This window comes from Enhydra lutris, unplaced genomic scaffold, assembly GCF_002288905.1.
Source record: "Enhydra lutris kenyoni isolate GAN:26980312 unplaced genomic scaffold, ASM228890v2 scaffoldscaffold2, whole genome shotgun sequence".
Classification (NCBI taxonomy): Eukaryota; Metazoa; Chordata; class Mammalia; order Carnivora; family Mustelidae; genus Enhydra; species Enhydra lutris.
Genome location: NW_019154086.1, coordinates 42,300,842 through 42,322,647, shown reverse-complemented (window position 1 = coordinate 42,322,647; position 21,806 = coordinate 42,300,842). Strand labels below are relative to the sequence as shown.

Sequence of the window (21,806 nt, the reverse complement as noted above, 5' to 3'; positions counted from 1 at the left end):
GTGTTAGGCTTTACTGGCATTACCACATTTAATCCTCAAATCAACCCTAGGCAACAATTATCATTATAAAGAAACTATGATTCAGAGATCTTAAGTAACTTGTTCCAAGGATAATCAGCAAATGAGTGTAGAGAAGAGATTTAAATTCAAGCTGCCTGATTCCAAAACCCTATCCCCTTAACCATTACCCTATGCTGTCTCCCACAGTGCATCTTTCATAATCATCAGGCAAGGAGTATATTAGCCTCTGGCCTTAAAATAAATCATGTATGCCAGTGAGCCAAGCAAGCCCACACATACCTTTAATTCACAATAAGAGGTGTCCAATCCTCTTCCTGTATGGTAAACCCTCTTTGGCTATATCTAGAAAGCAAACATTCTCTTCTGTACCACTTGATGTTTGCAGAACAAAGTAGCATTTCTCTCAAAGTATCAGAATCATATTCAAGATAGAAGTGGGACCAAGACAGCTTTCCAGATAATTCAAAGCACAACAGACTGGTACTTCAGTTTATCAGACATACAAAGAGATATGAGGCACACTCTTCCACTATGAACACAGCCACGGTTGGCTTCACAGAGTCACAGTATCTACATTTCTGAACTTCTGCTGATCCCCAAGACAACCAAATGAAAAGGGAATGCAATACTGCACGTTGTCCCTGGTGTGGGTCCCACTAGGGTGCATGAACGCAGGACAGCAGGCTAGGGGTCAGGTCATGCCATTATGGTTAATATGAAATGCTATACTATCAACTAGCATAATCCAGATAAACAAATTCCTGAGTATGAAAATATGCAAACCATATTTCTGTTTGGTGCATATCCAATTTACCATAAGCAATATTCCCTTTTGCTAGCATTTGGGGCAGTGGCTTCTAGTGCTTCTATAGCAGAGTTTTTAAATTATTTGTCTGAACACATTCAAATAACATTATTTTATAATTTTCTAACATGCTTACAAGTAATTTCACCTCCTTTTCTCCACTTACCTTCTACCTTCCACCACCTCTTCACCCTGAGTAGGATTCATTCTCAAAAGGATTTTCTACAATTCAAATATGCTTGAAAGTAATTCAATTGTGGGCTATTCTGACATTTAAGAAGAATTCATATCTTGCAACTACAAAGAATTTAAATACAGTTACAGAAAAGAAGATGTAACTATCAACCGTAGTCATTTCTTAAGTTTGCACGTTTGGTTTAAAGTATGCTGCTTTCTTTATCTTTTACCTCAACCTGAAAAATCTTACCTATCCACTCATCCATAAACCATAGCCCATGATGGTGCTGCTGGTACTGCCTCAATAGAGCCATTCAGTGACTTGGCTGTTTAGGATTTTATACTGTATGAAAAAACCAATGCTTATATTTGTGGGATATAAAAATACCAACCACTTTATATTAAATCATAATATAAAGGTCAGTTTATCAGTTTTTAAAACAGATCTTTCTTTAACTTGCCTAACCCATGGGAAAAACATCTGCTAATGCTTACTTGCTTATTCAAAAAATCACAGTTAATCTCCAAAAACAACATCCAGGCTAAATGGTTCTGTGATTTTTGGTAATCTTACTTGAAAAAGCAACAACTGCATATATTTTAAAAATTAAGCCACCCTCTTCCTCCTCCAATTGTTTTATTTGAGCTGCTTCCTTCAATTTACATAAAATCCCTCTGCAAATAGTAGGGGGAAAAGCCAAGAAAAGAGAAAAATCACTGGGGACTACCATCTCCTCCAAAGACTGTGTCTAAGACAATACCACTCGCAAGATATGTTCCATCTAGAGGTAGAAAAACATGTAGAATAAATGTTACTGTGACAATGATCGAGCAGCATATCAAAGAAAATTCCAGATCAAAAGGCATTCCAACTTTCTACTCCATTCTTAAGGCTTAACAGTAATCTCCATGGCTAGAGACACATGCATATACACAGAGACAGATACACAACTACTTTTCTCCAATAAACTGATTTTCTTTTTATTTACCACGTTTCTAGTTTACTGAATGCAATCATATTTTAAAGACATTTTAGTGCATCTAAAAATTAGATAGGTGATTTGATAACTGTTTCAGGAACAATTTGGAAGAGGGCCTCCAATTTTTAAACCGCACATTTCATATGGACATATGTGCTATGGTGAGTGCTGTGAATTGTGTAAGACTGATAATTCACAGACCTGTACCTCTGAAGCAAATAATACATTATATATTAAATAAATAAACAAATAAATAAATAAACAAAAAAAACTTCTTTCTAATTTTAAAGAGTTCCAGTATCATTTCTGCTAATCAGTAGGACTTAAACAGTCAAAACTGAAGTAGAAAAATATCAAGTTATTTTTTAAAACAGCTTACAGTATTCAAATGTACTGAAGAGTATATGATTCCTTTCAGAAGACAGAAAATAGCTTCATATAAACACCAGATTATTTTCTTGTCTCATATTAAAGCACTTTGGAATATTTTTAAATGTAAATTTAATTCCAGTTATTCTTAGATTTACTTTCTTGCCTCTAAATCAAAAGTTAATTAGGAAAAAAAGCAATCTCAAGGGCTGTCCAAGTCCAACTCCTGAGTGAATAACCAGACTTTTAAAATACAAAACAACTTTGTATCTATGCTTCCTTTGGCATAACGAATGTATTAATAGTAAGTTTCCTTCAGGCCTGTTTTCTGATTCCTGCAGCCTTTGTCTCTACTCCACATCCTGACACTTAGAATTCAAGAGACATCAAATAACAGAGCTATAAAGATCATAAATTATGAAGGAAGTCTGGAGAAGCAAGGTAATTGGCTCAACGTTGGTAAATGGAAGGGTTAGATCTTAGATCAAGGTTTCCTGATGCCCAGATGTCAGTGCTCTTCCCCACAAGCCAGGCTGATTCACTTTAAGTGTTTCTTTGGTTTGTTCCGTTTTACACACGCAGTATTTCTCCCACAAGAATCTTAGAATTTCAGTGTGGAGCAGGAACTGAGCCTGGTATGTTTTTTGTTTGCCTTGTTTTGTTTTTCTATTTTTCTTTCGCATAAGGCAACATAGAACACAGGCTAGTCACTAAGTAAATACTTGAATTAAATTCTGAAATATTAATTGTCATATTCAGAGTATTACACAATGGGAATTGTTCTTAGCATACATTTATATCTAGGAAGTTACAATATGATAGTTACCTCTAGAAAAAATATATTCTGGGAGAAATTTTGAAGTTTAGTTAATTAAATAAACATAGGTTTATTAAAGTATGTAGACTCATAAAAGAAAATGTAAATTGCTCTACAAAATGAAGAATTAAAGCAATACCAACAGAGTTATAAGCAAAAAATGCATAAAAAGTTTCACTCACAGAAGAAAATAGATTGCCTAATGGCTAAGGTTGTGCTGATATGTCCCACGAAACTATAAAGATATCTAGTCTACCTATGTCTACAGAATACACAGTCATGTCTCTCCTCTACCACTCACACATAATACTTTTGATACCAGATGTATAGATTTTTTCCCACACTGCCAATTTTCCCACAGCAGCTGAGTGTTCGGTAATTCAATTCAATTCAACCAGAATTAGCACAAACTTTACAGGTTAAGAGCTCAGTCCCAAAAGACTGTTCACACTTCAGATGCCAATCACAAGTAGTAGGTCCCCAGGTTACCCACAACTTCTGTCTGATTTGACTACAAATTAGAAGTTCCGAAGACCTCCTCCTCCAGTTTGATAGTTTACTAAAGCAGCCCACGGAACCCAGGAAAACAGTTTACTATTGCAGATTTATCACAAAGGATATTTTACAAGATGCAAATTAACAGCCATATGAAGAGGTAAATAGGATGAGATCTGAAAGGATCCCACGTGTCCCCATCAATTTGGGGTACACCACCTTCCTCGCACATAGATGCAATCATCAACTTAGAAGCTCTCCAAACCCCATACTTCAGTTCTTTTTGTAGAGGCTTCACCATGTAGGGATAATCAATTATTAACTTATTTCCTAACCCCGCTCCCTCTTCAGAAAATGAGGTTTAGGGGCACCTGGCTGGCTCAGTGGGTTAAGCCTCTGCCTTCAGCTCAGGTCATGATCTCAGGGTCCTGGGATCGAGTCCCACATCAGGCTCTCTGCTCGGCAGGGAGCCTGCTTCCTCCTCTCTCTCTCTTTCTCTCTCTGCTTGCCTCTCTGCCTACTTGTGATCTCTCTCTGTCAAATAAATAAAATCTTTTAAAAAAAAAAAGAAAATGAGGCTTAGGCCTGAAAACTTCAAGCTGCTGCTGCTACTGCTTCTTCATCTTCTTCTTTTTTTTTTTTTTTTTTTTTTTAAGATTTATCTATTTTAGAGAGGGAGTATAAGGGAAGGGTCAGAGGGAGGAGGGAATCTCAAGCAGACTCCCACCAAGCGCAGAGCCCCACAGGGGGCTCGATCTCATAACCTTGAGATCACAATCCAAGCCAAAATCAAGAGTCTTAACTGAGCTACCCAGGCACCCCTGAAAGCTTCAATCTTCTAATCATGGCTTGATCTTTCTTGTGACCAGCCCCTATTCAAGAGCCCAACAAGAGTCACCTCATTAGAACAAAAGACGCTCTTTTCACCCAGGAATTCTAAGGAATTTAGAAGTTCTATGACAGATACTCCAATCACTCAAAAATTATAAGGGTTTTAGGAACTTTGAGTCAGGAACAAGGGTCAAAGACCAAATATTTAGCAAGAAACAGAGGCAGAGACCAAAATATATTTCGTATTATTTCACAACATATTAACACTTATGGACTTCTAAAGTCCATGATTTTATAGACTCCAACCCTGGAGAAGAGCTGTCTATGTAAAAGAACACGATAAGAAGAATTAGAAGTGGGATCGGAGTGTGGAGAAAGAAAAGCTGAGCAACAACACAGAACCTTGGAAGCCCCCAAAATATGCCAGGTATGCAGGTTTCTAACTATACTCAAGTCAGAGTAGAGTAAGAACTCTGAGTCTCTACTTTGTAAGTCTGTTCATTTCTTTGCTTTGGTGGTTTTCCAGTTTGGAGTTTTGTTTTGTTTTGCCTTGGTTACCTAGTAAAGTCACTGTTTAAAAAATTCCAACCCTGTTTAAACTAAACTAAGAAGAAAAGGAGAATTGTCCTTCTCTAGATGTGGCCGACAAGAATTTCAGAGGGTCTGGACAAGCAGAGCAGTCTGGTCACAGTGGTACCAGCTGGAGGCCAGGAAAGACCTAGCATGGCTAGAGAAGGAGAGGGGGGACTTCTGAACACAAGGGGCCTCAGAGCTGGCTTGGGCACGACTGGAAAATCCCATCAAAGAATCAGTTTGCTCACTGCATAACAGCTCTGTGAGACTTCCCTAGATGACTGAATTAGGAAGGTCATTTTAGTCTGCCTGCAAAATGTTTGCCAGCTTCTTTTTGGTTTTTTTCTTTGTTCATTTTTAAAGAAATGATTTAAATTCTATATTTGCTGATAATTTTCTTTTGAGACGTTGAAATAGCTGCTGGTGTTTATTATGCAGACAACCAGGAAGAAAAGGACTGGTAGGAGAATGTATTTAAAATATCTAAAAGTACGGGGCACCTGGGTGGCTCAGTGGGTTAAAGCCTCTGCTTTCAGCTCAGGTCATGATCCCGGGGGGTCCTGGGATCGAGCCCCGCATCAGGCTCTCTGCTCCGCAGGGAGCCTGCTTCCTCCCCTCTCTCTCTCTGCCTGCCTCTCTGCCTACTTGTGATCTCTCTCTCTCTCTCTCTGTCAAATAAACAAAATCTTAAAAAAAAAAATATCTAAAAGTAACTGGCTTCCTTCTTAGCGCTGCGTAATACCTATTGGTAATTAGCACCCTATGGCCCCATGAAAGTTGTGGCTTCAAATCAGTCACCAGTCAATGACAGAACCTTGCTAATGGTACAGTGGCTCTGTGCCAAGACTTTGTGGCCACTGGAATTAAGGAGTATAGCTTCTGGAGTTTCTCCTGAGCGATGCCCAGAATCAGGGATCCGAAACTGCCAGGAGTTCCGCTGGCTGCTGTGCAGGCTGTATGGCCTGATGCATAGTCAACTTCATGTACTTGAGGGTCTGGGACCGACTGCAGATGGTGGTGAAAGAGATAAAAATTGCATGTGCTTGAAAGTTCCTTCGTGCCCTAAGAACCTTTACCTTGTGAGGACCACAGCATGGAGAAGCAGGACCACATTAGCATTTAAATCAGAGGAAAACCGTCACTCTTTCTCTTTGGAAGGCCTTTAAAACAGATAAACAGTAACTAGAAAATAAAGAGAATTCCTTCTACAAGTTTGAGAATGTAATCTTAATGGAAATGAATAGATGATCAGTAAACATAATACACACTGGGATGTCTTATGCACCCAAAATAATGAAAGCAATTATTAAAATCAAAATAACAATCTAACAAATGAGATTCAGAAACTGACCCATTTTAGAAATTTAAACATATTTGTTAGAAACACTTTTCCTAATTTAGCCCTTCACTTAAACTGTATGTTCACCACAACTTTTATTAGTATTAAAAGTTGTATATAGTATATTTGTATACTTATTATAATGTATATGCAGAGAATACATTTTTGCATGTTCTCTGAATTGTATTAAAATTAAAATGTGGTGGGTTTTTTTCTCTTGATAGTGAAAATTTTGATTATAAAAGTAGTAATTCTCCAGAAATATGAGCCTTCAGCCTAAAGGGAGAAAATACTCAGATGTAGTAGACCCTGCTATTCCATCTTAATAATGACGGATGTATTCCATCTTAATAATAGTGCTCCCATCACTCAGAAACGTGCATAGAAACTGGATGATAGGGGCGCCTGGGTGGCTCAGTGGGTTAAGGCCTCTGCCTTCGGCTCAGGTCATGATCTCAGGGTCCTGGGATCGAGCCCCGCATCGGGCTCTCTGCTCAGTGGGGAGCCTGCTTCCCTCTCTCTCTCTCTCTCTCTGCCTGCCTCTCTGCCTACTTGTGATCTCTGTCTGTCAAATAAATAAATAAAATCTTTAAAAAAAAAAAAAAAAGAAACTGGATGATACTCCCTTGGAGCAAGAATAAAATTCAAAAAGAACAGTAAAAGAAAATATTTCAGTGTTGATCTCAAATGAAAGCAAAGACAAGACTGTCTACTACTCACTGTTTAAAGCTTTTCTCTTGGCAGACAAAATTTAATTCTAAAGTTATACAAACTAAACTTTAAACCAAATTTCTTGGGGTGCCTGGGTGACTCAGTCGTTAAGCGGCTGCCATCGGCTCAGGTCATGATCTCAGAGTCCTGGGATTGAGCCCCGCATCGGGCTCTGGGCTGGGCAGGAAGCCTACTTCTCCCTCTCTCACTACTCCTGCTTGTGCTCCCTCTCTCACTGTGTCTTTCTCTATCAAATAAATAAATAAAATCTCTAAAAACAAAAACAAACAAATTTCTTATAGAAGAGAAATAGTCAACAAAGTATATTTCTTTTCTAACAAATTAAGCTTTTTCTCACTTAATCATATCTTCTTTAAGATATAAATTTAAGGGGCACCTGAGTGGCTCAATTGATTAAGCAACTGCCTTTGTCTCAGGTCATGATTCCAGGATCCTGGGATCCAGCCCACATCAGGCTCCCTGCTCAGCAGGGAAACCCGCTTCCCCTTCTCCCTCTCTCTCCCCTTCTCCCTCTGCCCCTGCTCCTATGCTCTCTCTCTCTCTCACTCTCTCAAATGAATAATTAAAATCTTTTTTGAAAAAGATATAAATTTAAGATGGGAGAAGATATATGCACATTTCAGCAAAAATAAAAAATGATTGCTATTTTCCCAAAACTGCTACAGTATGCTACTAATACAATTTAAGGCCTGAAAAATACTTGAGTCAACTCAACAACTAAGTATATAAATCCACTATCCTGAATTAGTTTTTTTTTTTTAATTTTGTTTATTTATTTGACAGACAGAGATCACTAGTAGGCAGAGAGGCAAGCAGAGAGAGAGAGGAGGAAGCAGGCTCCCCGCTGAGCAGAGAGCCCGATGTGGGGCTCGATCCCAGGACCCTGGGACCATGACCCGAGCCGAAGGCAGAGGCTTCAACCCACTGAGCCACCCAGGCACCCCCTGAATTAGTTTTTTTATAAAGAGATTTATATTTAAAAATTAAGTAAAATTATTAACAGAAGTCGATTTCCCTCTTTCAACAAACAAAAGAAAATATGTAATAGAAATCTTTCCTTCCTGTATAAAAATAACATACCTCCACTCTTTGAATTTTATATTAAAATAAAGTTATCTTGAGTGGGAGATATTGAAAGTTATCTTCTCATTATAAACAACAGTTTTTGAAGAGGCATTCTTTTTTCTTTTTTTAAAAGATTTTATTTATTTATTTATTTGAGAGAGAAATCAAGAAAGCACAAGCAGGAAGAGCAGCAGAGGGAGTAGGAAAAGGAGAAGCAGGCTCCTCACTGAGCAGGGAGCCCCATATGGGGCTTGATCCCAGGACCTTGGGATCATGACCTGAGCTGAGGGCAGACACTTAACAGACTGAGCCACCCAGGCATCCCTTGAAGGGGCATTCTTATGACATAACTGATACGAGAGTAGTAAGTTCTGTACTGCTAGACCATCCTAACAGCATTTCAAACACAGGTTGCAACACATAAGCCTTAAGGTAGTAAGCAGTATAATGACAACAAATCATAACAGACTGTCTATAATTCTACCCCTCAGGCTGACTGTTTCTTGGCTAACTATAATTTTGATAGCTTTAAAAATCAGTTTTGTTATTTAAGTTTAACTTAGTGAGGCAAGCACACTACTGCAAATGCAAATGAGTAAAATGTAAAAGAGAAATATCTGTCACTTTAAAACCCACCAATTTCTCAGTTTAGTCTAATTCACAGCAATTGTTGAAGAAAAATAAAAGCACTCACTGATAAATGTGCTAATCATTTCCTCCCAGGAATGGAGCCACAAATTCATAACCAAGTTTCTAGACCAAATTGTAGAACACCCACAAGCTATGAAGAAGAAACATGCATCTCCTTTCCAATCAGTCATCAGTGTCTTCTTCCTTTTTGATCATGAGTACACTCTTTCCACCACAGCAACATGTCTATTTAGCATCAAGGACCATGTTTAAAAAGACGTAACAGAGAAGCTCTTTCTTTGAATTAAAAACACCATAGAAATCACTGGAAAGTCTAAAATGAAAAACAGACCATTCAAATGCCTGGAATCAGCTGTTACTGTCCAGAATCCAGCTCCTTCCAAGAGAGCAGCAGCTCTGCCCGAGCCACAGCTGAAATGGGGATGTCACCTCCTAAGCAAGGATCCACAGAGTTTTTCTGTACATGGACAGACAGTAAATAATCTACACTCTACAAGTCATACAGTCTTTATGGCCACTATAAGGCTCTGCCTCAGAGCGCCAAAGCAGCCACAAACAGTATGTAAATAAATAAATAGAGCTGTCTGCCAGTAAAACTTTATGGGCCCTGACTACTGAATTTCACAGAACTTTTACACATCACGATATACTACTTTTCACTTGATATTTTTCAACCATTTAAAAATGTAAAAATTATTGCTAACTCAGCAGCCATACAAAAGCAGACAGCTGTGGCCTGCCATATTTGGCCCATGGGCCACCGTTTGCCACCCTGGGCCAGGGCCCAGTTTTCCTTCAGCCTGTGCCAATCCCTTTCCCCTCCATTTACACAAACCTATGAATACATGCTTTCATTTTAGCAAAGCATTCCTTTTGCTTCTTTAGGTCTCTGATGTCTAGTCTCTATTTATTTCCCATAGGTTCCAAAAGCCCAGCAGAATAAGGAGGTCAGCAAAGACATAAAACACAGCCTGGAGAAAGGACACAAGCTCCAGCCATGTTGCTTTCCAGCTCTGTGATCTTCTGAATGTTACATTACCATTCCAAGTGTCCACTTCCCCACCCATAAAATTTAAAAAAGAAATTAAAATCATGGTATCCAGTCATCTGAGAGTATTTCTGAAGGTGTGACTTTATATTGAGGAAGGTAGGTAGAGCAGAAAAAAAGGACATGTGAAGAAAGGTGCCAAACCTCAGTCCAGAAACAAGTCCTTGCCAGATATTTCATTGATAAATTGCTAGATCATGGTAGTGTATTGGTCCCTGGGTAGAGAAAGGATGTTAGGGGAATTCAGTTAAAATCCTAGGAAAGTAAGCATCCAGCAGTTTCACTGACTGCATGCCACTTTTCAAAATTCTACAAGCGGGTCAGACACTCAACAAATACACACTGAGAATCTTTGTGTTAGAACACGGAAGATACTGTGAGGAGCCCAAAAATGAGTAACTTCGTCCCTCATTTCAAAGAATCTACAATTTATTAAACATAAAAATCCACTGCAGTAAAAAGTTAGAAAGTGAGTTAAACAAAAGATAGTAAGGGGTGGGGTGCCTGAGTGGCTCAGTCAGTTGAGTGCAAGACTCTTGGTTTCAGCTCAGGTGGGGATCTCAGAGTCCTGAGAGTGAGCTTCTCTGTTCTTGGGCTCAAGGCTCAGCAGGGAGTCTGCTGAGATTCTTTCTCTCCCTCTCCCTTCTCCTCTACCCCTCCCCCCCTCAAATAAATAAACGAATCTTAAAAAAATAGATAGTAAGGGGAACAATTTCCTGAGACCTGGATTTAACAATGAATAGAATTTCAAGAGGGGCACCTGGGTGGCTCAGTGGGTTAAAGCCTCTGCCTTCGGCTCAGGTCAAGATCCCAGGGTCCTGGGATCGAGTCCCACATCGGGCTCCCTGCTCAGCAGAGAGCCTGCTTCTCCCCCTCCCACTCTCCCTGCTTGTGTTCCCTCTCTCGCTGTGTCTGTCAAATAAATAAATTTAAAAAAAAAAAAGAATTTCAAGAACAGACGCAGAAATTTGAGAGTACTGTGCATGTATGTATCTAGAATTGTAGGGTATGTGGGTTATCAATTCCACTAGACTGTTGTCCAAAAATGATGTACTTCTATCAATAGTTAGCAGGTTCCCATACTTACAACATTTGTTATGATCAGAGTTTATTTTAATGCTTTAGTCAATATGATGGGTAGAAAAGCGTATCTCAATTTAATTTTCATTTCCTATCCTTACATACTCCATAGATATTTCATAGGTCCCTTCTTATGTTATGAAATAAAAGGCATAGTCTGCTTAAGCATGATGAATCGTTCTGTGCAGCTGGAGTCCAGGACACAGAAAATACACAGAGAACAAGCCTCTCTCTCTCCCTTCCAGAGGTTTCTCCAGGACCTTGGCCTTTCCCTCTCCACCCCAAAAATTGTCAGTTTGCCTCAGCAGATGGGACAAACCTTTCCTTTCCTTCCTGAATGTGCCAGAGTAAATTAAAGAGTTCATAAATGAACATGGTTGAAAAACACTGGTCTTGACAGAAACATCTGAAACCATTTCCTCCATTTTTGCCCAAAACTTGGTTTCTGCCCAATTTAGAACATGGAATACTCGAGGTACCTTAGAAAACACACAAAAATTTTGACCCAAGCCTGGAGACCCAGTTGTAAATACGGGGCAGATATACATCCACACTTCTCTCCCTCTGATCCAGAAGGCAGAAAAGTATAGGAAAGATAAATCGGGGGTTTTAACCTGCTGCGTGGACACTTATTAGGAGGATTTTGCCTCAAAAGCCCCACAGGGATAAAATTTTAAGGGAAAATTCCTATAAATAATTTTGGGAGAAAAATAATTGTTTTCAACCAAAATCTTATTTAGATTATTTCCATGCTAAAAACAAAGTGACAACCAAATAGGAATGAACACATAACACAGCGAAACCCTCAGGAGGTGTAATGAAAAGCAGTATTCTCAACTCCAGTCAACACACAGCATCAAAGAAAGCTAGGAAAAAACATATTCCAAAACTTGATTAATGTGATTCAAACAGCACATTCCCTACTACAGTGGAAAAATGGAAAATCACTATAAACATTTGCTTTCAAAAAGGAGTTGCTAGTATTATTCCAGTAACACTATAATGCCACATTGCCTCAGATACACATTTTTCTAATCCAGGGGTTTCAACCTGGGCAATTCTGCCCTTCAGGAGACATCTGGACATTTTTCATTTTGAGGCATTTTCCATTCTCACATGTGGAGGAGGGTGCTACTGGGTTGGGGCCAAGGATGTTGCTAAACATGGCACACTGCACCAGACAGCCCCCCTTCAATAAATAATTATCTGGCTCAAAATGTCAATTGGGCCAAGAAAGCCTGGTTTAATGTATTTCTTCACAGCTAACTGGGACATGGTGACAAATACAGGCGGACAGAAATGGTAAGTACTTTTCTTAAAGACCTCCTGTTAAGTGAAACAAGTTAGAGTTCTAAAGCTCAATTGATAGGGGCACCTGGGTGGCTCAGTGGGTTAAAGCCTCTGCCTTTGGCTCAGGTCATGATCTCAGGGTTCTGAGATCGAGCTCCGCATCGGCTCAGCAGGGAGCCTGCTTCTCTGCCTGCCTCTCTGCCTGCTTATGATCTCTGTCTGTCAAATAAATAAATAAAATCTTTTTAAAAGAATTCACTTGATAGATGGATAAATAAAATCTCCAATTTAGCAATTTTCAGTTGCAATATTTTAGGGAGAAAATGGAACATGGTCCACGACTGGCCGTGTTATTGAGCAGTGTATCATCTATATTTATCAGCGCATCATATTTACCTACACAAAAGTTCATAATCCAACTGGCTAGTGCTGCCTCCATGTACTACAAATTAGTATTTTCTTGCGTTTAGGCACTAACTGAAATCCCCATGCTTACCCAACAAGATGGACGAGACATCAAATTTCAGCAGTGGGTTTTATGTGGTCAGTTTCTGAGGAAAACATTCATATCTAAAATTCCCTTTCCGTTATGTTACAATCCATTAAAACTTTAGTATCCAGATCCATGAAACTTAAAAGCCAGAGTGGGAAAGCAAGATGATTTTGACTGTAAACCTAAAAGAAGCTACAAAGAGATGCCTTCTATTAAATAAAAAGGGGAGGTGGTAACACACTGAAATAAAATATACAAAGGCTAAAGAGATTCCTCTAAAAGTAGCAAAGCTCTTCGAGGTTATTTTATTTCCCAGTAAGGTTTCCTTGGGTGCTTCAACAAAGAAAGTCATTTTTCTGGCGATTTTTTTTAATGTCTCCATTTCCAAGTTTGCTGAAGGCATTTACTTGTCTATTTTCTAGGTGTTATACTCAACGAAAATTTAAAGTTATGGGAAAACTCAGTTCAAATTTAAAAGAACCACACAGGATTCAGAAATCCATTGTGAAACCAACACATTTATCTAGGAGAAAGAAAAGCATCATCGACAGGGTGAAGTTTCACAAGCTAACAAAGCAAGTACTGTTTGGCAGGAATGTAGAAAGATGGGCAGTTTAGCCCACTGAAGCCTTCTGAAACACTTGAAGATGATGACGACAAAACTACTGCTTAGAGGGACCAGCTGGGTTCTACACCAAATGTCATCTTCCGACTGTAAATCCAAAATAGAAATTTGTCCTTGTGCTTAAAGTTCAAGCAGAAAAACGCCCTATTTACTTACCAAAGAGAGAGAGAGAGAGAGAGAGAGAGAAAGAACAGAATGATCCTAACTAAAAAAAAAGAAAAAGAAAAAAGAAATGGAAAAAAGAAAAAAACAGTACAGCACAAGGATATTTAAGTGTGAGATCTAATTTCAGAGGGCTGAGCATAGAGTCAGAGCACAAAAGCCGAAAACTCCAAGGATAACTCCTGTGCAGCAAATGGCACCGAAGTATGTTTAGGCAAACAAGTGGTGAAACTTTAATCTTGGTAAATGTAAAAAGTTTTGTTTTACAGGAACTTGACTGGATTCTTCGCTGCAGTTCCAGCTTCTGAAAACAAGAAACGGCACCAGGCTTAGGAAAAGGGTGGCTGAGGAGAGATGTGTGTCCACAGCTTCCCCTCCAAGTCCCCAAGGAGGAAAGCTGCAGCCCGGAGGTTACTGGATAGCCAGGCCCCCTCACTGAAAACAACCAAGGTTTTGAGCGTTGTTTTTGGCAAAAGGTAGGTGTTACCGGCTGCTTCCTGGGGCGCTGGAAGGAATGTGTCACCATCAATCAGAAAGTACACTGAGCCCCGTGTTTAGGTCACAGAGGGACTACTGCCTCTTCCAACACGCATAAATCATGCCAATTCCAGGAAAAGAGGAGAAAGGAGAGCTGCCCGAAAGGTGTCGGCGCCCAGTGACCTGCAAGACGAAAAGGAAACCGCAGCTTGTGCTGAAGAAAACTTCATGCGCTCACAGGTTACAGTGAACTCCCAGAACCGACGAGCGCGGGGGCTCCCACACTTCCCCGGGGACCAGCGCCGCCCGAGCGCAGCTCTGGGGAGGACTCAGCGGTGCTGAGGAGGCAGGACAGTCCCTCACCTCGGTGGTCCGGGCGAAGGACAGGCTCCCACCTACTCACCTCCGCGGTCCTGAGGAGGCACGGGGGTCCCGCCGACTCACCGGGCAAGCCCCGCGCGAAGGGCCAGTGGATGAATGAACTGCCCTTCCGGCCGAGCCCCCTGGGACACGAGCAACCCGCGGGAGGGCTCACCTGTGCGGATGCTGGAAGGCTTCTCCGAGTCTGCACCCAGGCAGGGACTCCAGAGCTGGAACAGCAGCTCCAGCAGCAGCAGCTGCAGCTTCACCCCGCAACACCCCATCTTCGGCCTCTGGAGAGCCCGCGCCGGCTGCGGCGCCCCCACCGCCCAGCTGCGGCTCACTTCTCGCGAGAGCGCGGGGACCCCGGTCCGCCCGGGGCGACGACTGCGGGCGGGACCCGCGGGCCAAATGCGCGCGGCGGAGGCGCGGCGGGCGTCTGGAGCGGCGGGCTGGCGGCTGGAATGAAGCCGTCGCGGAGGCACGCAGGAGTGGGCGCCTCCCGGCCGCTGCGGGCAAGTTATAGGCTCCCCGAGGGGGAGGCGACAGGACGGGCCGCACCCCGGCTATTGGCCGCCGGCTGACCCGCCGAGCCGGTGCGGTCGCCTCCGCTCGCCTTCCCCGGCCCCACGTCTGGGATTGTTTGCTCAACTCCGACCTATTTAAGGAGCTGTCTGCGGCTACGTGTAGAGGCTCACGCAGGGCTTCTGGCTGGAACAGGGGAGCGTGTGCTTAAGTTTGGGAGTGGGCCTGGGAGAGTGGGGAGGAGCCGCGGGGAGTCTGGCGGGCGGTGCTCCCCTCCCCTTCTCTGCTGCCTCAGCACCAGAAGCTTCCCAGTAGCCCCAGAGGGTGTGAATTTGCTCTTCTCTGCCTTTGGAGACTACTTTCTAACCAGCAGGGACTGCAAATTCTCAGCAATCTTAGCTGATGAGACCTCTTAAGTCAAGAAAATGGATCGCCCCCCCCCTTCTCAACATTTACTCAGGGGGCGAGTTTCTTCACTCTGTAGTAGGAAGGCCCTGTTTTTATTTTACCCTGTAAACCGAATTTTTTTTTATTGTGCAGTGAACATTTCTTCCTCCTCCGCCTGTGCCAGAAGAGGCATAGACTCTCTCCAGTAATGGCTTGTAAATCCTGCGGAATTAGAGTCCAGCATGTGTAACCTGGGGCTGTGCCTTACAAGATCTTCCTTCAGTCCACATGGAAAATCACTCCCAGAGCTGTCTGAGCGATCTCTCAGGTCCCTGGCACGTCCTCCCCTGCTTCCAGTTTTGACTCATGTCTAAGTAAATTCCCTTTTTCTATATTACATCTCATCACATTTTAACTAGCCCAGTATTTAATCTGTTGGGGTGGCCAGGGGCAAAAACTTCAATTGTGACAATTTTGTTTCATATATTTCATAACATGAGCTATCTTATGGAAGAAAAAGAATCAGACTGGTATTACGGTAGTATTCTGTAATCTTCTACCTATATTTTCCTAAAATGAAAAAAAAATATTAATTTGAGCCAATATCTTTTCCAACTCGGAGCCTTTGAAGTTAAAACAGAAAATTATTGAAAAAAATATCCCATTGTGACCACATTTTATCTAAAATTAGCATGATTTGAAGTTAAGATGAATAATAAATGTTCACATTTAAAACAGGTGGAAAAAACCTGCAAAGAAATGTTGCCTGGGTGTGACATTTTAGAAAATAATTTTCTGTGCCCAGAACTAAGCCAGTGGTTACTGCTTTGAAGGTTCAGTCTCAGGATTTTAAGAGGAAAATTGGAAAAAATTCAGAGAAGAGTAACAAATAATTAAAGATGGAAAGTATGACCCGTGCGAAGAATGAAATAGGTTTATTTAGTCCAAAGAAGAAAAAACTAAGGGATGGATTCCTTAATAACATCCTTCAGTGTGTGGCCAATGCCACTCCGTAAAATTAGGCAGAAAACAAACAACTTCAGTCTTCTGAGTCTGAGGATTCTGAAAGGAATGGCTGGTCTTTTGGCCAAATTTAGGTCTCCAGAATTCCAGAACCTGCCAACAGTACCTGAACTCTGCCAGACTCCTTGAACTGGACTTCGAGCTTTCCTGGTTGTCCAATATCTTTAAAAGTTCACCTGGTCAGAGTCTACCTTCCTGCCCTATCACTCCGCCTTTTGTCTCTATACATACGTAAAGCCTCTCTACATCACAAGTATGTATTTCAATTGCAAAGTCCACCAATGGGTTACTCTGAAATTTCTCCTCTGTTGAGAGTCACAATGTCAGGACTATAACACTTGGATAAAGCAAGTGTTTCTTTGGGATTTTCACGTAGCCAGGCACACTTATCGCTGTTTAAAAGAGCCCCAATTCTGAAACCAAACCCTTCCTGCCTTCTTATATTTCCAGCTGTCTGCTGAACGTTTGTGCTTGGACATTCCACTGGCACAAACTCCAAATGTCTTTAACTCATCAAATCCAGATCCCACTCACAGCTTCTTCATCTCTGTTAACGATACTTCTGCTATCTAACTCACACAACCTCGGACATTTTCTGTTCTCCTCTCACCCCCACAACACTCAGAACTCGATTCCAAATCCTGTCATTTTTTCCCTTGACATTTTCTCTCCATTTATTCCTTTCCATTCTCACTGCCACCTCACTAATGCACTCCTGAATATATCCTAACTGTACTGCCTGAATGTTTCCTAACTAGACCTTTCCTGTCCCCAGTACAATACCACTATATGCCACAGCTAGATTCATCATACTCAGATATGGTTTTGATTACCCCCAAACTCAAATTTCATAAGGAATTTGGAAACAGTCCAAATCCCTTCATGTAGAATGCAAATTCCTTTACTAACCATCCTGATCACCTCTCCCAACACCTATACACAACCAATATGGCTTGCTTTATTATCTCCCAAAGCAGGCCAAAGACTTTGTCATTTTTACTCTCTAGAGTTTGGGTAAAAAATCATTGTCTTCATTTGAGTTTTTCCAGAGGCCAACCCTGACCCCAGATTCAAGGATCAACAGTTTGTTGGGAGTAGTTGAAAAGGGGTAGTTGAGGGTGAAGTGACTCAGGAAAGAGAATTTAGTTAATAATGGGTACATTAGTAAATCGACAACAGTAATTAGAGTTCAATCCTACAAAATTGCTGTACTTACCCCTCAGAAATATCCTGGCCATGAGGCAAGAGAACAAGAGTATATATACCCCAACACTCGCTAGTCATTAAGAGCTGAGGGGTACTTATTAATTCTCAGGCATTCCAGCCTGCTTATGCTCATAGGCACAGCAAGCTCCCAGTAATGAGGCAGCTCTTGGCCACAAGTCAGGTTGACATATTTGGAAATGGTAGAAAGCTTTGAGGAGAAATGAGAGGAGTACTAACAGCATCTGCCCAGATACTATGCCTCTGTTCATGTTGTCCCTCCATCTAAAAAGCTCCTTTCCAAACCTCTCCTTTCATTGGGCTAACTTTTGTGAGGCTCACGTGCTGCCTCCTACAGGAAGCCCAGTTTTAGGGCCTCATCCTACTTCAGGCTGAGTTAGGTATCCCTATTCCAGGCTTTCTAACACCTTAAACAAAACTCTCTCATTAGCGAGTTTTTTATTAGTTTTTTATTAGTTTGTTTTTTGAGGGCAGAATCCAATTGTTTTTTAATCATTGCATACTAAGTAACTGGCCCATAGTAACATGTATTCATTCATTCATTCTTTCACTCAGAAAACATTGACTATGTACCTGCGTGCTCTGTCTAGGCACTGTTCTAGATGCTGGTAAAACAAATATATCAGTGAAAAAATAAACATCCCTATGCAGTTACTCTTACATTAAGAAAGAGAAAATAAACATATAATGGGAATAAGTGGTAGAGAGAAAATAAATCGGGAACAGTAACTAGGAAGGACCAAGGAGTAGAGGGTATGCGGAAACTTGGAATAGGAAGTCCTAGGAAGGCCTCACTGAAAAGATGATGCTTGAGAAAAGACCTAAAAGTAGTGAGGGAAAGAGAGTCATTCTGCTATATGGGAAATCTATGCCTGGGAAGAAGAGACAGGGAGTTTAACGATTCTGAGGCTAGAACATATCTGGCTGGAATGGTAAAAGAAGGCAAGATAGCAATGAGCAGGAGTTCAGTGACAGCGGCTAAGACCAGTGGGAGATGTAGGTCCTGAGAGGTGACAAGGAGGACAAAGGTAAGCAGACATGCAGACAGTGTGAAGTCACTTATAGAATCTGGTAACATCTTTGGCCTTAAAGACATTATCCTGAAGTGAGATAAGCCACTGACATCTAAAATAGTCAAACTCATAGAAACTAAAAATAGAATGGTGACTGCCAGGGGCTGGGGGAGGGGAAAAAACGGAGTTGCTAATCAGTGGGTATAAAATTTCAGTTATGCAAGATGAATATGTTCTAGAGATCTACTGAACAACAATGCATCCATAGATAACAGTAATCTCCTGTACATTTAACAATCTGTTAAGAAGGTCAAACTCATGGTAAGTGTTCTCACTGCAAGTGAAAAAAAAAAAAGAGAGAGAGAATGCCATTCGGATGGTTGTACCCATAGTCTAGTGCCGGGTTTGAAAAGGCCCACAGAATCCAGATGCATGGTTAGACTAAGGAATGGGAGAAAATGAAATACAAAGCTCGGAGACCGGTTTGGAAGCTAATACAGTGGTCTGGGAGAAGACGGTGCTTTCAGCCTGCTGGATAGCAGTAAAAGCAAGTCAACTTCTAAATAGATTTTGATTACCAAGCCAACAAAATTTGATGGTTTGAATGTAGGTGTGAGAGAAAAAAAGGAGACGAGGATATTTATTCAATGAATATTTGTTGAATGAGTAAGAAGCCAAATCTTGAGAACACATGAAATAGCCCTGGGGGTGGAGATGGAAGGAGAGGTTAAATGCAATAGATGAGAAGGAAAAACATCCAGACAGCCAAGAGCTGAAACTTGGAGAAGACTAATGCTTTTAGGGGAAGGGGAGGAGTCGACAAAGGACACTGATAAAGTCAGAGAAACAGCAAACATTCTGCAAAACAGAGACTTGGAAACAGAAGAAACCCTAGGAAAAGACGGGCGCTTGTAGCACCATGAGGCTGAGCTTAAGCTCAAATGTTTAGATTGGAGCAGAAACCACAGTGAATGTGATATAAACTGCAGATGAGGGCGGGGAGGGCACGGTGCCGCAGAACAGTCAGGCTGTTCTCTAGTCTAAATCAGCGTCCCTGCACATGTCAGAGGTGGCCTTTCTAAATCTCGGGTGAGCAAGTTGCCACCAAGCTGAAGGTATCTTCTATGAATGAGAGGTTCATAGCACGCGCTGCGGGCTCCAGCCATCTTCTTTTTAAATTCTTCAAGCTGCAATTGGAGAGGAAGGATTTCCAAGGTGATTTTTCAACAGTTGGCTATTCAGACAAGACCAGTATGAGAAAATAAACACAGGCTTAACGTATGGTAAGCAAAAGGGCTTTCATCGCCCAACAAAAACATTAACTTATCAGAGGGGAAATGTGCATGGGCTGTATTCTGAAGTTTTCTTCTTCTCTAGCTTCTTTTTGTCTTCAGGAAAAGAGAGAAGCCCTTAATACATTTGAGTTCCCATTCAGCACTTCCAGCCACTTTTTTAAACCTTCATTAAATGAGTTAGTCATCTGAGCACGGCTGTATAGAATCTCCCTCTAGGTAGATATGAATTATGAAACCCTCATACCTAGCAAAATGATGTCAGACATAAAGCTGAACACAGCCAGATTCAAAGTAAGAAGAGGAGGCCAGGAAAGAGAGCCAGAGAGCACACAAGTACTCCAAAGATGATCCTAACAGATGTTTTGTGACCATTTACACAGATTGGGACAGAGATGTCTGGGTCATGAGTCACTCTACAAGGTCAGCAGAAATAATGTGTGGCTTCTGCATTCAGTCTTCCAAACAGTTTTACCAAAGTTTCATACCAAAGCTGTGACATATTTGCTGACATAGGTGACACCAGAATGACATTAAGTCTGATTAAACACAATATAGTGTCAAAAATTTCTTATTCAAATAGTAAGTTCTAATGATTTCTTATGGTACCTTTTCTGCTCCTCATTCTCCTGGATCTGCTTCTTCTCAGGACCATTTAACTCCTTTCTGTGGAAACATGTCTACCTAGAGGCACATTTACTCTGTGCTAACAGAGTGTAAACATCAGTGCCCTCATTTGCAAGAGCCTCTGGGCATATCGGGAGTGTCTGGGAATTGTATAATATCCTGTGTTGAGTAGAAAGCAAGTTTGTAATGAGGAACAGTTACTAAAAAAACATTTCACAGAAACTGCCAAGGGAGATCCTAGAAAAAAATGGAGACCTGAACCCCAAGGATTCTATCAATTGTTAGGTTTATTTTTCTTATCCCAAATAAATACCCATTTTTACCTTATTCTATATTTGTAACTCTATGGTCTTTTTCTTCTTAAAAGGGCTAAAATGATATCAACTTTAATCCTTTGATTTATTCCTTGTCCTACCTCTAAATCTAGACCCCATTTTTCTATAAGTATTGAGAATATAAGGAATCTATAATCAGTAATTCCTGATCAGCTTGGAGTTGGACCTTCCTGAGTCAATTCTGATCTTATGCCATGCCCAGTTTCCAAAAATGGTATTGTCACCTTATTCCTATGTGACTGAGCTCTCCTTTGCATGCCTTAGCTCAAGTATTTAGCTATATCTTGGGTTGCTGTCTGATAGCCTAATTGATCTCAGACTGAGAGCTTTCTTTGTCTCATAAATCTCCAAAGAATGGAGTTCTTTAGCTTGGCCAACCTCTGAACCTCCTCAAGGCCTCCTGCTACCACCATCTTACTACCTGCTATTGGGTGCTTCCTTATGTGCTCTGCCCCATGGTTGGCGGGTCTGATTCTGAGCATTCCTGTTCTGGCAGAGCTGATCAAGCCAGAATTAAGCTTAGCACACAATGATTATAAGTGTTTGCTTCAGCCAGAATACTATGAGTAAAATGATTGTATTATAATTTCACTTGGTGAGATCTCCAGTGATGTTAACTGGAAATGAAGCATAGCCTAGCTAAGAAAAACATGGATCCATTATGCAATAAAACAGATATAAGTAGCTCCAATATTAGAGGTTATAAAAAAAAAGAGAGCGAGAGAATAAAATCAGAATGTTATAAAGCATTGGCTCCAGAGAAATGCTTATTATTTAAAAATATGCCATGAAGGTTCTAGTACTATTTTTAATTCATCATTCCTAAAATCTGGAAACTGAATTTTGTGACATACATTAAAGGAAATATTTCTGCAATAGAACTGAAAGGTAGAAGGGTTTCCTTTAAAGAGTGTGCCAATAGAGAAAAGCATGGCGTTGGTCAGCATGCCACGCCATGCACATTCTGAATGCATCCCCAGGAATTATAAG

General features: G+C 41.0%; 1 protein-coding gene across 2 annotated transcripts in view; it reads right to left on the bottom strand.

Moving 5' to 3' along the window:
• LOC111148521 (procollagen-lysine,2-oxoglutarate 5-dioxygenase 2) overlaps positions 1-14,674 on the bottom strand; it is a 96,976-nt gene extending 82,302 nt beyond the window's left edge. For both annotated transcript variants that reach the window (XM_022505145.1, XM_022505154.1), the window contains exon 1: positions 14,566-14,674. In XM_022505145.1, coding sequence (XP_022360853.1) covers positions 14,566-14,674 — 109 coding nt within the window. The remainder of the gene's footprint in view (positions 1-14,565) is intronic.
• Positions 14,675-21,806: the final 7,132 nt, after the last annotated feature.